This window comes from Piliocolobus tephrosceles, chromosome 11 (assembly GCF_002776525.5).
Source record: "Piliocolobus tephrosceles isolate RC106 chromosome 11, ASM277652v3, whole genome shotgun sequence".
NCBI classification, from domain to species: Eukaryota; Metazoa; Chordata; class Mammalia; order Primates; family Cercopithecidae; genus Piliocolobus; species Piliocolobus tephrosceles.
The window spans coordinates 9720059-9735017 of NC_045444.1; the positions used below are offsets into that span (position 1 = coordinate 9720059).

The following is a 14959-nucleotide window of genomic DNA, read 5'->3' on the forward strand; positions in this document are numbered from 1 at the left end:
GGGGCCACTTGAGGTCAGGAGTTCGAGACCAGCCTGGGCAACATAGGAAAGTCCATCTCTACAAAACAATTTAAAATTAGCCAGGCATGATGGTACGCAGCTGTAGTCCTGGCTATTCAAGAGTCTGAGGCGGGAAGACTGCTTGACCCAGGAGTTGAAGGTTACAATGAGCCACAATTTTTTCACTTGCCCGCTGTGTCAAAGTGAGCCACAAATACACCACTGCACTCCAACCTGGGTAACAGAAGAGATCGTTTAAAAAAAAAAAAAAAAACACAACCTGTATTCAACAATAAAATACATATTCTTATTGAGTACATGGAACATTCTCCAGGATAGGCAATGTGCTAGGCCCTAAAACGGACCTCGACAAATTTAAAAGAATAGCAATATACAAGGTTTGTTCCCCTACCACAATGAAATAAAATTAGAAATCATAGGAAAAATGTTTAGGAACAATATGAATATGAAATTAATAAAACAATTCCATTTACTAAGCATCAAAGAGAGTAACACACTTAAAAATTTAACAAAGAAATAAAACATGTATACATGGAAAACTATAAATCACTGTTAAAAGCAATTAAACACTTAAATAGACATCCCATGTTCTTGGATGAACAGACCTTATACTATCAAGATGGCAATATTCCCCAAATTGATCGACAGATTCAGTGCAATCCCCCTATCAGAATCCCAGCTGACATCTCTGCAGAAATCAACAAACTGATTCTAAAATACACAGGTAACTCCAAGGGACCCAAATTGGCTAAAAAAATCTTGAAAAAAAAACCAAATTAGGACTCATACTCTCCTATATCAAAACATACTACAAAGCAATAGTAGTTAATACACTAGTACAGGCACAAGGATAGACGCAGACATGAAAAATATTTTAAAGTTCAGAAATGAAGCCAAATATCCTATGGCCAACAGATTTTCAACAAGGATGCCAAGACCATTCAACGGGGAAAGAAAAGTCTTTTCAACAAACGGTAATGGGACAACTAGACAGCCAATGCAAAGAATAAAACTACACCCCAGAAAGTCAGGTAATAATTGCTGACAAGAGTATGGAGAAATCAGAACCCTTAAATACTCAGCTGGTGTGAATGTAAAATGGTGTAACCACTATGGAAAATAGTCTGGCAGTTCCTCAAATGATAATACAGAATTACGTTAGGACCCAGCAATTACCTCCCTAGGAATAAACCCAAGAGAGCTGAAAACGTATGTCCACAAAACATGTGTACACAAATGTTTACAGCAGCATTATTCATAATACCAAAAGAAACAACCCAAATGTCATCAGCTGATGAACGGATAAATAAAATGTAGTATGATCCATATAATGGAATATTATTTACCACAAAAAGGAATGAAGTACTGATACATGCTACAACATGGCTACACCCTGAAAATATTACGCTAAGTGAAATAAGTCACAAAAGACCATATTTTATCATTCCATTTGTAAGAAATGTCCAGAACAGGGACTCTATGAGACAGAAAGTATATTAGTGGTTGCTGAGGACTGTGGGGTGGAGAGGGGTAGGCAAAGGGAAGAGGAGGTTAGAAAGGCAACAGCAAAAGTGTTTCTTAGGTGATGAAATTCTAAAATTGACTGTGGCAACAGCTGGGCTACTATGAAATACTAAAGATCACTGAATTGCACACTTTAGGTAAATTGTATAGTATGTAAATTGATCTCGACAGAGCCCTTTTTTGGGCCAGGCACAGTGCTCGTATCTGTAATCTCAGGACTTTTAGGAGGCCAAGGCAGGCGGATGGCTTGAGCCCAAGAGCTTGAGATCAGCCTAGGCAACACGGCAAAACCCCACTGCTACTATAAATACAAAAATTAGCTGGGTGTACTGGTGCATGCCTATCGTCCCAGCTACTTGGGAGGCTGAGGTCTGGATCATTTAAGCCTGGGAGGTTGAGGCTGCAGTCAGCTGTGATTGTGCCACTATGCTCCAGCCTGGGCTGCCGTGTAAGATTCTGCCAGGAAAGGAATGGAAAGCGGAGCGGGGGGGGAGGGGAGGGGGGAGGAGGGGAGGGGAGGAAGAAAAGCTGCTTTTTAAAAGACAGGCAATTCTTTTTTTTTTTTTTTTGAGACAGTTTCACTCTCCTTGCCCAGGCTGGAGTGCAATGGCGTGGTCTCAGATAACTGTAACCTCTGCCTCCTGGTACGAGCGATTCTCTTGCCTCAGGCTCCCTAGTAGCTGGGATTATAAGTGCCTGTCACCACACCTGGCTAATGTTTTGTATTTTTAGTAGAGATGGGGTTTCACCACCTTGTTGGCCAGGCTGGTCTCCAACTCTTGACCTCAGGTGATCCGCCCACCTCAGCCTCCTAAAGTGCTGGGATTACAGGAGTGAGTCACTGCACCCAGCCCAAGACAGGTGCTTTTTAAAGATCAACGTTGATGCAAAAAAACCCATGATGAACAAAATATTTAAAATGTGAAGACAGGGTAACTGGTACTGGTTTTTCCTTTTCCCTCTGGCTCAAATATAGACTAACACAGCATTGTTACTGATCCTAACTTTAAGATTTTGATATTTTGCTCATTTTTTTGCATTAATTTTGAGTTTTTAAATATCATTTATCTTGATTACTGAGTGTTTTTCAAATCTTGGAGAAAAAAATAAAGCCAACCATACAAGAATAAACAGAGATGTTATTAGAAATGGCCATTAGGCAGGCCCATCAAAGACAGATGGACAGAACAAGCTCCCTAAACAGAAAGATTTACAGCCCATTACATACACGTGTTACAGTAAACTCTTGTTTTCTTAGTCTGATATGAGACTTGTTCTGTCACCTGTCAGAGATTATTTATAGACATATACAATTATTTTAAGAAAAAATAAGTTTCTTTTTTTAGTAACTAAAGGAGCTTTCTAATAAAGTGGTTAAGAAACCTGAGAAATTACTGGTCTTCAAAATCTTATCAGTATTTCCTATAGTGACCACTTTCTTAAAGATTGTGTGTGCGTGTGTGTGTGTACTGAGTAAATACTATAGATGAAATGAATTAAAAAAAAATACTAGCCTAAATTCTAAAATACAGATGAGGGGTTAAAAAAAAAAAAAGTACCATTATTGAGAAAATTATGCTGTGAGTACCATGTTATGGTAGCAAAATAATGGCCCCCCAAAAAAGTCCATGTTGAACCTGTGAATATGTCACTTTACATGCAAGGGACTGTGCAGATGTAATTAAGGTAAGGACCTTGAACTAGGGACATTACCCTGGATTATCCAGGTAGGCCCAATTATAATTACGAAGGTTCAGATAGGAGGGATGCAGGAAGGTCAGAGTAAGAGATGTGATAACAGAAACAAGAGGTCAGGAAATGAGTTGTGAAGACGCTACGCTGCTGGTTTTGAAGATGGAGGAAGGAGCCTCAGACAAGAAATGCAGGTAGCCACTACAAACTGAAGCAAGCAAGGAAACGTGCTTTTCCTCAGAGAGTAACACAGCCCTGTGACACCTTGATTTTAGTCCAGCGAGACCCATTTTGGACTTGACCTCCAGAGTTATAAGATAATAATTTTTTGTTATCTTAAGCCACCAAGTTGTATCAAGTTGTTACAGCCTCAATAGGAAACTAGTATATTTTAGGCTTTGTACCTGTAATTTGTACTGCCCCATTTTTTTTGTTTTGTTCTTGTTTGTGAGACACTGAATCTCACTCTGTTGCCAGGCTGGAGTGCAGTGGCGCGATCTCTGCTCACTGCAACCTCCACCTCCCGGGTTCCAGAGATTCTCCTGCTTCAGCCTCCTAGGTAGCTAGAACCACAGGCGCGAACCACCATGCTCGGCTAATTTTTGTATTTTTAGTATAGACGGGGTTTCACCATGTTGGCCAGGATGGTCTTGATCTCTTGACCTCATGATCTGCTCACCTTGGCCTCCCGAAGTTCTGGGATTACAGGCATGAGCCACCATGCCTGGCCTTTGCACTGCTTCATTTAATGCAACTGTACTCTTTTAATATCCCATTACTTCTAAAAAAAAATGTTAATGAGAAAGCAAAATTTCTTCTTAAAAGTCATTTTAAACAGGCAAAAGAACATTAATACAGAATTCAACACTTATATACAGTACAACTGGCACTCTTGAAGTACTAGTGGTTTAGCAAATTAGCAAAACCTTCCTGGAGAGGAATTCTATGAAGAGCCTTAAAATGTCTTAGTCTCTTTAATCTCAATTCTCCTGGCAGCTTTCTAAGGAAACAACAAAAAATGATCACAAATGTTTATGTACAAAAATCTTCAGGGCAGCTTCAGTTATTTAATATAACAGCTAAACAGCATAAATTACAACAATTAGAAAATTGCTGAGTAAGTAATGCTGCTTATTGTGAAACCATTAAAAATTACGCTTACTGAGAACCTTCAATAACGTAAGGAAACACCTAAAAGTATAATCTTAGCAAAGAGATAAAAATAATATATGTAATAATATAATAATATATAATATGCTGGGTGCAGTGTCTCACGCCTGTAATCACAGCACTTTAGGAGGCCAAGGCCAGCAGATCACAAGGTCAGGAGTTTGAGACCAGCCTGGCCAACATGGTGAAACCCTGTCTCTACTAAAAATACAAAAATTAGCCAGGCGTGGTGGTGCACACCTGTAATCCTAGCTACTCAGGAGGCTGAGGCAGGAGAATCGCTTGAACCTGGGAGGCGGAGGTTGCAGTGAGCCGAGATCACGCCATTGCACTCCAGCCTGGGACAGAGCAAGACTCTGTCTCAAAATATATAGATATAGATAGAAAGATAGATACAAAAATATATAGTAAAATCTCAAGTAAAGTTAAAATATATACACATCATATACATGGGACAGAATGAAACTGCAGGAGAAATAATGTGAAAAAGCTCACAGTCATTTCTGTAGTTGGAGTATGCTGGTTTTGATTTTTTTCTTTAAACTTTACAGATACAGGAGCACCTCAACTTATTATAGGGTTATAGCCTGATAAACCCATAGTAAGTTGAAAATATCATTAAGCCAAAAATGCATTTCATACATCTAACCCATCAAACATCACAGCTTAGCCTAGCCTACCTTAGATGTGCTCCAAACAGAGGTAAGGTCTACAGTTGGACAAAATCACCCAACACAAAACCTATTTTATAATAGAATGCTGAGTATCTCATGTGATACTGTGAAAAACAGAATGGTTGTATGGGTACTCAAAGTATGCATACAGCACTTGCAATATCGCAAAGTCGAAAATTTTTAAGTCAAACTATTGTTTAAGTCTGGGACAGTCTGTGATTTCCATATTTTCAAAAACAGGCATATTTATTTATTTAGAATCCATATTATCTTAAAAAAATAAAGATGCTTAGGGTACCCTGAACTTGTAACTGCACCACGAGGCCATGAGATGACTATCCTACTGGGTTCTAAACTGACAGTGGTTAATCTCTGAATGCTGTTTCCAAAGTGGAAACTTAAAATATCACACACTAAATGCACTGACTGTAACAACATACACATTATTAAGTAACTTCCAACTATCATTAATTAAAATATTGGAATTTACTCTGAATGTTTAAAAGCACAGGAAAAAACCTGAGTGACATCAAAATATACAGAAGATGAGCCTTTTCCACACCCACATTTAGTTCTCTGACCTCCCCTACTCCTTACTGACCCCACTTCAGTTACACTGGCTCCTTGAAGACATCAAGCACACTCACCTTGGGGTCTTTGCCAGGGATGTTCTTCCCCTAAACGTCCATATCCACATGGCTATTCCTTTGCCTCCCTTCACACCTTGGTTCAAATGCCACTTTCTTAATAAAAGGCCTATATGGTCCCTATTTAACACCAAAGCCTGATCTCCATCCTTTGTTCTGTTCTAATTATCTGTTTTCTTCACAGCATGTTACCTTCTAGCAAACTACACAATTAAAAAAAAAATGTTTATTGCTTAATGTCTTTCTCCCCCCACTGGAAAAACATACCTAAGAAGAGAAAGATTTTAACTTCTAGTCACTGATAAGTCCAAAGCACCTGCAAAAAGAGTCTGACACATATTAGGCGCTCAATAAATACTTGCTGAATGTATGATATACTAATGTACTGTCAAAGGACACAGTCAATAATATAATCTCTAATCATACCTACTAAAAATTGGACAATTTTCTGCATATGTGTAATCAAGAAAAATATAAGGCACAGAAAGTTCTTAAATCTTTCCATCTTTATCATTCCTATTTGTTTCAGTCATGTCTAGCGAAGACTTAAGGCAAATTTATTGAAAAATTTCCCAATTTTATCTTGTTAACATGATGTATAACCAGAAAGGCAAATAAAGCAGTTCTGAAATATTTATGTATTAGGCCAAATATGTTAAAATGTACACAAAACCCAATACTATTCTATATTATTAAACAGAAACAGCTCTTAAAATTGTATTTGCGGGCCAGGTGTGGCGGCTCATGCCTGTAATCCTAGCACTTTGAGAGGCTGAGGCGGGCAGATCACTTGAGGTCAGGAGTTTGAGACCAGCCTGGCCAACATGGTGAAACCCCGACTCTACCAAGAAAACAAAAATAGCTGGATGTGGTGGCCTGTGCCTGTAGTCCCAGCTACTCAGGAGACTATGAGGTGGGAGGATGTCTTGAGCACAGGAGGCGGAGGCTGCAGTGGGCCAAAATCTCACCACTGTACCTCCAGCCTGTGTTACAGAGCCAAGACTGTCTCAAAAAAAAAAAAGTATTATTACATACATTATACACACCATAACAGTTCAAAATGAGAAGGGCAAATGCTGACATAAATTTTGACAGGTGATAACCCCCGTAACCTTCAAGTGGTGTTCCTTCAGATTCCAAATTCTCAATGCCCCACTACGACATTATTGCAGAATAGGGAAACTTAGTCAAATATCAAAGGCCGTGCCCATTTTCTGAATCAATACTCACAGTTGAAAGCTGCCCAACATTTGAAATGTGACCCAATCAGAACGTATTTCACTGTGATTTCAACAGTAACCAGACCATCCCTATTTATTTTTCAAGCAGTTTTCTATTAACTTATGCTCCTTTTCTCTCAGAGATTAAACTCTAAACTCTTGTCACAGAGATTCTGTAACTCCTATAACATAACAGGTCTCACAGAATGCAAGGGAAAAGCCCTCCCAAAGATGTTGGTTAGCCAATACCTCTGAATGACGTTCTACACTTCCAGTGTCTGATCCGGAGTGTTGCTCATTTACATCATCCTCACCGTCTGACCCTGAATCCCGTTCATCCTGTACTGGGGTAGCACCACCATCATCTGATTAAAAACAAAACAAAAACCAACTTATGGTGTAAGATGAATGACATCTACAGTGAAATGAACACACTGAATCAAGAATAACGTAAATGCAACAGTTACCACTGAGGAAGCATAACTAAAGATGCTAATATTTTGAATAAGACAATACTCATACAAATACCAACAATCATAACACGTACCGTGAAATATGTGGCAGCAAAACTACACCATAAAAACAACTTGTAGCTTAAGAAACAACACTAAACACCAAGTCAACAATTTATTTCAACTTCATGTTAAAATTGGGTCTGTCTTTCTCTCCAGGGCATTTATCACCTTCTAATATTACTACCTGAAGTTATTTTGTTTAACGTGGGTCTTCTTCACTTGAATGAAAGTGCCACAAGAACAGGGATTTTGGTTCACTGCTAAATCTCTGGAGCCCAGAACACTGCCTAGTACCTGATATACAGTAAGTATTTGTTTACAAATGAAGAACACAAGGAACTCCAGTCCAAAACTACTCAAAATTTCTTCAAGAAAAGCATATATAAAATGGTAAATAAAAACTGTTACCCAACTTTCTTTAATATTTTTGTTGAAATGGGGTCTTGCTATGTTGTCCAGGCTGGTCTCAAACTCCTGGCCTCAAGCGATCCTCCTGCCTTTGCCTCCTAAAGTGCTGGGATTACACCCAGCCCCAATGCTTTAAAAATACAGAGTAAAATTGTATTGAGAGGAAGTTAGGGTTGAGAAGACAGGAAGACTTAACAGTTTTATAAAAATAAGCAAGTTTTAAAAATGAAGTAGTCAACTACAGGAAAACCAAAACATTCTCTAAGAATGAAATCACATTCTCCTTTAGGCAGCCACATGGGGAAAAGAAAAAAAAAAGGAAGAATCACTATGATTACTATCATATTAATGAGCTAATCTACTTAGCTAAGAAGAACATATGGTCATGATAAAAATAATAGTTTTGAAGTTTAACAATTATGCTGCAACAGTGGGAAGACAGGGGAGAAGGGGGCACATAGGCTAAAATGTCCTAGCATAACAGAACATCATTAGAGAATGCCTAAAAATGATGCAGCAAGAGAGTGCATGAATTAGGAATACACAGATAAACCCCCCAAACAGCTAAAAGAATGTGAAGTGGGTGGAGGGAGTAAGTCAGGGAACTGCTATTTTTCTGTTACCTCTTTTAGTACTTAACCTATGTACAGGTATTACACGTAATTACTTTTTTTTTTTTTTTTTTTGCACCTTTTGCCCAGGCTGGAGGGCAATGGAGTGATCTGAGCACACTGCAACCTCTACCCCCTGGGTTCAAGTGATTCTCCTGCCTCAGCCTCCTGAGCAGCTGGGATTACAGGCGCCCGCCACCACATCTGGCTAATTTTTTGTATTTTTAGTAGAGAAAGGGTTTCACCATGTTGGCCAGGCTGGTCTTAAACTCCTGACTTCAGGTGATCTGCCCACCTCAGCCTCCCAAAGTGCTGGGATTACAGGCGTGACCCACCGTGCCCGGTCCACTTTTTGAATGGAAAAAAAACTATTTTGAAAGTATCAGGAAAGTGTTTTTTTTTTTTTTTTTTTTTGAGACAGAGTCTTGCTCTGTCGCCCAGGCTGGAGTGCAGTGGTGTAATTTCGCTCACTTGCAACCTCTGCCTCCCGGGCTCAGGGCTCAAAGGATCCTCCCACGTCAGCCTCCTGAGTAGCTGGGACTACAGGTGGGCACCACCACACTAATTTTCGCATTTTTTGTAGCGACGAGGGTTGGGGGTGGGGAGTAGGGGCGTGGCGGGGTGGGGGTGGTGTTGGTCTCACTATGTTGCCCAGGCTGGTCTCGAACTCCTGGATTCAAGCCATTGGCCGCCTACGCCTCCCAAAGTGCTGGGATTACAGGCATAAGCCACCGCACCTGGTTTAGGAAGGTGTTTTTAAGCAGTGCATGCTTGGAAAACCCTTTGCAGTCATTACAATTCACTGTCCTATGTAAGGAAAAGCAATGAACTCAAAACAGTAAAGAGCTTTAATGCTTAAACCATTAAGAACTCAAGTGTTTTTTTTAATTTTTTAAAATTTTAAACAAAACAATTTTTGTGGGTACATAGTGGGTGTACTTAAGAACTTTTGAGACAGAACCCCCAATATAACTAGCACACAAAGGGAAAGCAAACGCAACGTGTTTCCCACACCAGGTTCTGCTTCACTTATCTTTAATCTCCGGTGCCGAGCACCGTGCCAGCAGAGTGGGCCCCAGTAAGAGTTTACAGAATAAACAAACAGTAAAGAAAGGAGACTAAACTTCGGTGAGGAGAAAGAGGAACGATCTCAAGGTGGAAGAAAGGCACAAAAATCACAAGTGCCAGAAGTGCACTCCTTACTCTATGAATGCAACTGAAACATGCGCCCTGCACTTATGTCCAGTGTTGCAGGCAAGATTAAACCACTCCCAACTAAGAGTGAAAAGTGTAGGAAGGATCCCCGCCCCATCGCCCCTTGGATTCTCCAACTACTCAACTACTGAAAACTCTTAACAGAAAATACCTCTCCTTCCCTAGCACTTTGCACACAATAGGAGCTTAATAGACGAAAGTGACTTCCCAATTTCAGCAAAAACCTTCACCGATTCAGAAGAAAGCTTTCCCACCAGAATCCCGTCTCCAGCGTTCCAGCTTCGAGGCTTGCAGCCGGTCAGTGGGCTCTTGCCCTCCTCGGGCCGGGTCGCGGGAGGGAAGGTTTCGGGGGCCTCCTTGCCCCCACCCGCGGGGTGCCAGGCCGAGCCCCGCCGAGTAACTGCTCCGCCCCCCAGCCCGGTCCCCCAGGTCCCTGCCCCACCTGACTGGTCGCCGCTGTAATATTCCGAGTCCATGGCAGGCGGACTCTCAGCGGGGAGTGTCCGCGCCCCGCGCCGCCCCCGTCACCTCCTTCCAGGCGGTGTGACCCGGGAAGGCGCGGCTGAGTGTTCAGAGACTCCCGCCCTACCGGAGAACTTAACGGGTGCGGAGAGTAAGAAAGCGGCAGCGGCAACGGCGAATGCTTTGACCTGGAAGCGCAGGCAGGTTGGCAGGCTGGCAGACGGGCAGGCACGCGAGCCGGCGCTCTACTTCCTAGAAGCACCGCTGGGGCCAAAATGGCGTCTGCCCACGACCCTCAAAGGAATGCAGCGCGCAGGCGCCGCAACCCGTCAACCGGCCAATGAGAAGAAGCAACAGCAATGACGCAAGGCACGGCCGGAAAGGAGACTCCTGGGAAAACTGACTGGAGCTCGGGCTTTAATTAAATACCTTCTCCGGGTGGATCCCGGTCTGGCCCCCGTGGAAATAACGTTATCATTGATTCTTTATCATTTTCTAGATTCTGTGTCCGTGCCTTGTTTGAAGAGCTTTTGAGATACTCTTCCGAAAAATGAAGACCCGCTCAAATGACTTTTCCATCATTCAGCCAAACCACTGTGGTTCCCGTCAGGCCCCGGGGCGCCTCGTTCCCGCCCGCAGTAGGCGAGAAAGCGGGCGTTGCTCCCTGGGACTTGTAGTATGAGGACCGTGAGCCGTGATGCGTTACTAACTGGCGCGAGCCACAGCGCCTCCTCTCCAGCGTCTTCCTCTCTTTCATTCTAAACAACGATTTAATTGCCTTGTTAAGAAGCCATTTGGCCAGCAGTAAGAAGTACACATCTTTGCTTCCAGAAGGGTTCCCCTGATGAAACACCGAGGAAGGTGAAGTTGAACTTCACCTGAGCCCTGTGTTCCTAGAAAACAGCGGTGATTAAGAAACCCCTTCATCTATTTGTGTTTCTGGAACGGCACACTGTGAAGAACCACCCATCTCCACGTGACTCAGATAAAACGCGTGCAGATGACCCCCTTGTTTGCCTGTGACAAGGCCAAACAGAGACCTTTCCCCTTTATTCTGAGTCTATTAATAAAGCCAGACAGACCTTAAATTCCCGCTGATGATATCGAGTAATTAGTTGAGATTAGAACACTCCCCCGACCCCAAACTAGTTAGACACAGAGAACATTTTCTGTTCACCTGACTGAAACTTACCCTGATTGCAAAACAATCCCAACTTTCAATCATCCCACCTTCCTCCCTATAAAAGGCAAAACTGCGCTGCCAAGACGCTGATCGTGTCTGGAGTGCTTTCCCTGTTGAAATAGGCTGAATAAAATCGATTTCCTTACTTGTTCATTTTAGTCTTGGACAGGGAGGGGAACATTCTTGACTTTTGATCGGAGGAGGGCCAGTAGAGGTTTAAGCAAAGACTCCCCAGGAGGTGTAGACCTGTAGAAAAAGAGCGTTTTGTTACTACTACAGATGTCTGACCTTTCGTTAGCCAGAGTATGCTGGCAGAGCCCAATTATAGGCTCCTGAAGAGGACGTGGGAAGAGAAGAAAGGGGAGAAGTGGTTTCTCTCTGGAAATTCCCATTTTCCTGCAAGAGAGTTCACGGATATTCTTTTCCGATGTGGTGGAAACAGCATTGAATCCAAATTCCTTATTTTCAGCTGTGGGAATGACATCTTCTCAGGCAGTCTTGAGAATCAAAAGAACAAAGAATGAGCAACGTCCGACACCAAACCACTTGATAGAAGATATCAAGGCTCTAAGCCCTCTTCTAAAGGTGAAAGTACACCTGTGTAAATGGAGAGTACACCTGTGTAAATGGAGCAGGATTAAAAGATCAAAATTCCAGGAAGAGTTTCAGTGGAAGAGAACCTTTTAGTTTCACCAGAGATGTAAGTCCAACAGTCAGGAAAGTGGCTGGGTTATAAACAATGCAATTGCCAGATGATAATTACTGAATTTTAGCGTTAAAACTAACTGTACTGGTGGTTTGGAGAATGGATGGAAACACTCTGGACACGTAACAATGTTCTTAGCTCTAGAAGGCTGCAAAGAAGCATCAGATCTAATTTTTGTACTCAGAAAGTCAACAATTTAGTAAGACAAGACACGTCTTTCAAATGAATACAGAGCCTTAGTTAAAGCAGTGTGCTTGTCAGTGTAAACACAGCTTACCGAGAGTTCCCAGAGCTGCTTCCTACCAGCTGGCTGCCCCTCCTGGCTCCTGGTAGAGAAATTCTGTATCGGCACAGATGTGAGTCTTGGCTGCCTTACATTTTCAGGACTGTCATCTCCCTACCCCTCACACCCCACCCCAGTGCAGCTGGCCCATGGCGGTGATTGGGAGGCACCGAGAAGAGAGGCTGTTTCCTACCCCAAGGGTGCTAAGGATAGAGAAGGATGGAGAGGCAAACTTGCAGCAGTCCACAATGCTTCCTCCCTTAACAGATAATCCAGAGACGCTGCATTCCCTAAGTGAATGTAAGATTTATTTGGAGACACTCTGAAGACACTGCCATCTGCTGAACACGTAAGGGAGCAAGAGACCAAATAATATAAACAACAGCCTGGCACCATCAGAGCTGTAGACTGGGGGCTTAGAGCCCTAGGTTGTGGCCCTATCGCTGGGCTTATTGTACTTGGTGAGCTGGGACAAGCTACCAGCCTTCTATGAGCCTCAGTTTCCACATGTATCAAATGAGAGGGTTGAATCAGGTTTCAAGTCCTCTTAGCTTTTTTCTATGTCAAAGAAGCCAGGTCTCTAAGTCTGTCCCAGCTTCTTGTGCTTGAGCCACTAGCAAGCCCTACCAGCGAAGACACAAATGAAACTTACTAGCTTTGTGACCTTGAGCAAGTTGCTGAACCTCTCTGTGCTTCAACATCCTCACCTATAAGTTGGGGATAACAGTACCATTTATGTCAGAGTTGTCATGAAGCTAAATGCACATATATAATTATATAATATGTTATAATTATATATATTACATGTATAATATTAAACATGATATATATGTTATATATATAATGATTCCTGGGACAGAATATTGTGAAATTAAATAATTCAAACTTTTTTTTTTTTTTTTGAGATGGAGTCTTGCTCTGTCACCCAGGCTGGAGCACAGCAGGCTGGAGTGCAGTGGCATGATCTTGGCTCACTGCAACCTTCACCTCTTGGGTTCAAGCAGTTCTCGTGCTTCAGCCTCCTGAGTAGCTGGGACTACAGGTGTACACCACCACGCCTGGCTATTTTTTGTATTTTTAGAAGAGATGGGGTTTCACCATATTGGCCAGGCAGGTCTTGAACTCCTGGCCTCAAGTGATCCACCCACCTCAGTTTCCCAAAGTGCTAGGATTACAGGCATGAACCACTGCACCCAGCCAAATAACTCAAACTGAAAGCTGTTGGAACTTAAATTGTTCTGAGTCTTCAGAGGAATGTGACTATGCAGCCTGAGTTACATGTCATGCAGCTGCACCTTCTGCCGTTTTTCCCCCTGTAAACAATTGAGACTAAGTGGTGCCAGAGATAAAACCCCCTCAGATCACTCCCTCTCCTACAGAGTAATAATGTCATCTTGGTTGGGATGCAGCATCCTATAACCAATCAAATCACTGTAACATATGCACTGTCTTGTATGGAAAATGTTATAATCCTGCTAAAATTTTTCTGTCTCTCTCTGTACAAGTAAAATTTAACTTTTCCACTTTGGAACGCTGAACCCATTCGTTTGGAGTTGAGGTCTCCTAGGTGGCTATCCGCACACTCAAACTCTATGTGTAATCATATTTTATGCATCTTTTTTTTTTTTTTTGAGACGGAGTCTCACTCTGTCGCCCAGGCTGGAGTGCAGTGGCCGGATCTCGGCTCACTGCAAGCTCCGTCTCCTGGGTTCACGCCATTCTCCTGCCTCAGCCTCCCGAGTAGCTGGGACTATAGGCGCCCGCCACCTCGCCCGGCTAGTTTTTTGTATTTTTTAGTAGAGACAGGGTTTCACCGTGTTAGCCAGGATGGTCTCGATCTGCTGACCTCGTGATCTGCCCGTCTCGGCCTCCCAAAGTGCTGGGATTACAGGCTTGAGCCACCACGCCCAGCCTATGCATCTTATTATTTAAGATTAGCAATATATGTGTTAGCTATTATCATTATTATTAGGCATTGTGAAGATACAAAAAACCAACACATGATTCCTGCCTTGAGAAGCTTACAATTCATTAGGAAGTACTGCTTTGAAAAAGGAAAATGCTAAGAGGTGAATTGTGTGATGTGGGTAACAAGTACCATGGGAATTAAAAGGCGGGTGAGGCTAAAGTGAACAATCAGGCTGGCTTCTTGGGGGAGGGCGCTTGAGGTGATATTTGAAGGACAAAGGCCGATTTGGATGGAAAGATAGTATTTCAATCATGGTAAGCTAACAGTCTACCATGTAGTTATGTTGTTATAACAACATCAACAAATTTCAGTGGCTTGACGTGATAATAGTTTATTTCTTCCTCTTGTCAATGGGCAGTGGGGTCAGTGGTGAGGTGGAGATTGCACTCTGCTCCTAGCAGTCATTCAGGGATCCAGGCTCTTTGCATATTGTGGCTCCACCATTTCCCAGGGCCTCAGAAGCGCCTACTGGATGCTCTGCATGCCACCAGCAGATGGGAGAAGGGAGTGTGTAGAAAGGTGCAGGACATTTTAATGAGCCTGATCTGGAGTTGGAGCATCTCACCTACTCTCATTCCATGGCCCCTTCTAATTGTGAGTGAGGCAGGAAAGAATATGTCCACTGTGGGACCAAGAAGAAAAGGAAAGTGATCTTGGTG

General features: G+C 42.5%; 1 protein-coding gene across 4 annotated transcripts in view; it reads right to left on the reverse strand.

Moving 5' to 3' along the window:
* The window catches only part of IWS1 (interacts with SUPT6H, CTD assembly factor 1), a 46590-nt gene extending 35751 nt beyond the window's left edge, over positions 1–10839 (reverse strand). For 3 of the 4 annotated variants that reach the window (XR_002734398.1, XM_023225572.1, XM_023225574.1), the window contains exons 1-2: positions 10589–10839; positions 7198–7313 (exon numbers count right to left, since the gene is read on the reverse strand). Coding sequence is in view for 3 of the 4 variants with exons in the window: in XM_023225572.1 (XP_023081340.1) it covers positions 7198–7313; positions 10589–10637 (165 nt within the window). In the remaining variant the exon portion in view is untranslated. Of the gene's footprint in view, positions 1–7197; positions 7314–10139; positions 10467–10588 lie in introns of those variants that run through there. The other variant, XM_023225573.1, reaches the window with a different exon arrangement.
* Between the last annotated feature and the right edge of the window lie 4120 nt (positions 10840–14959).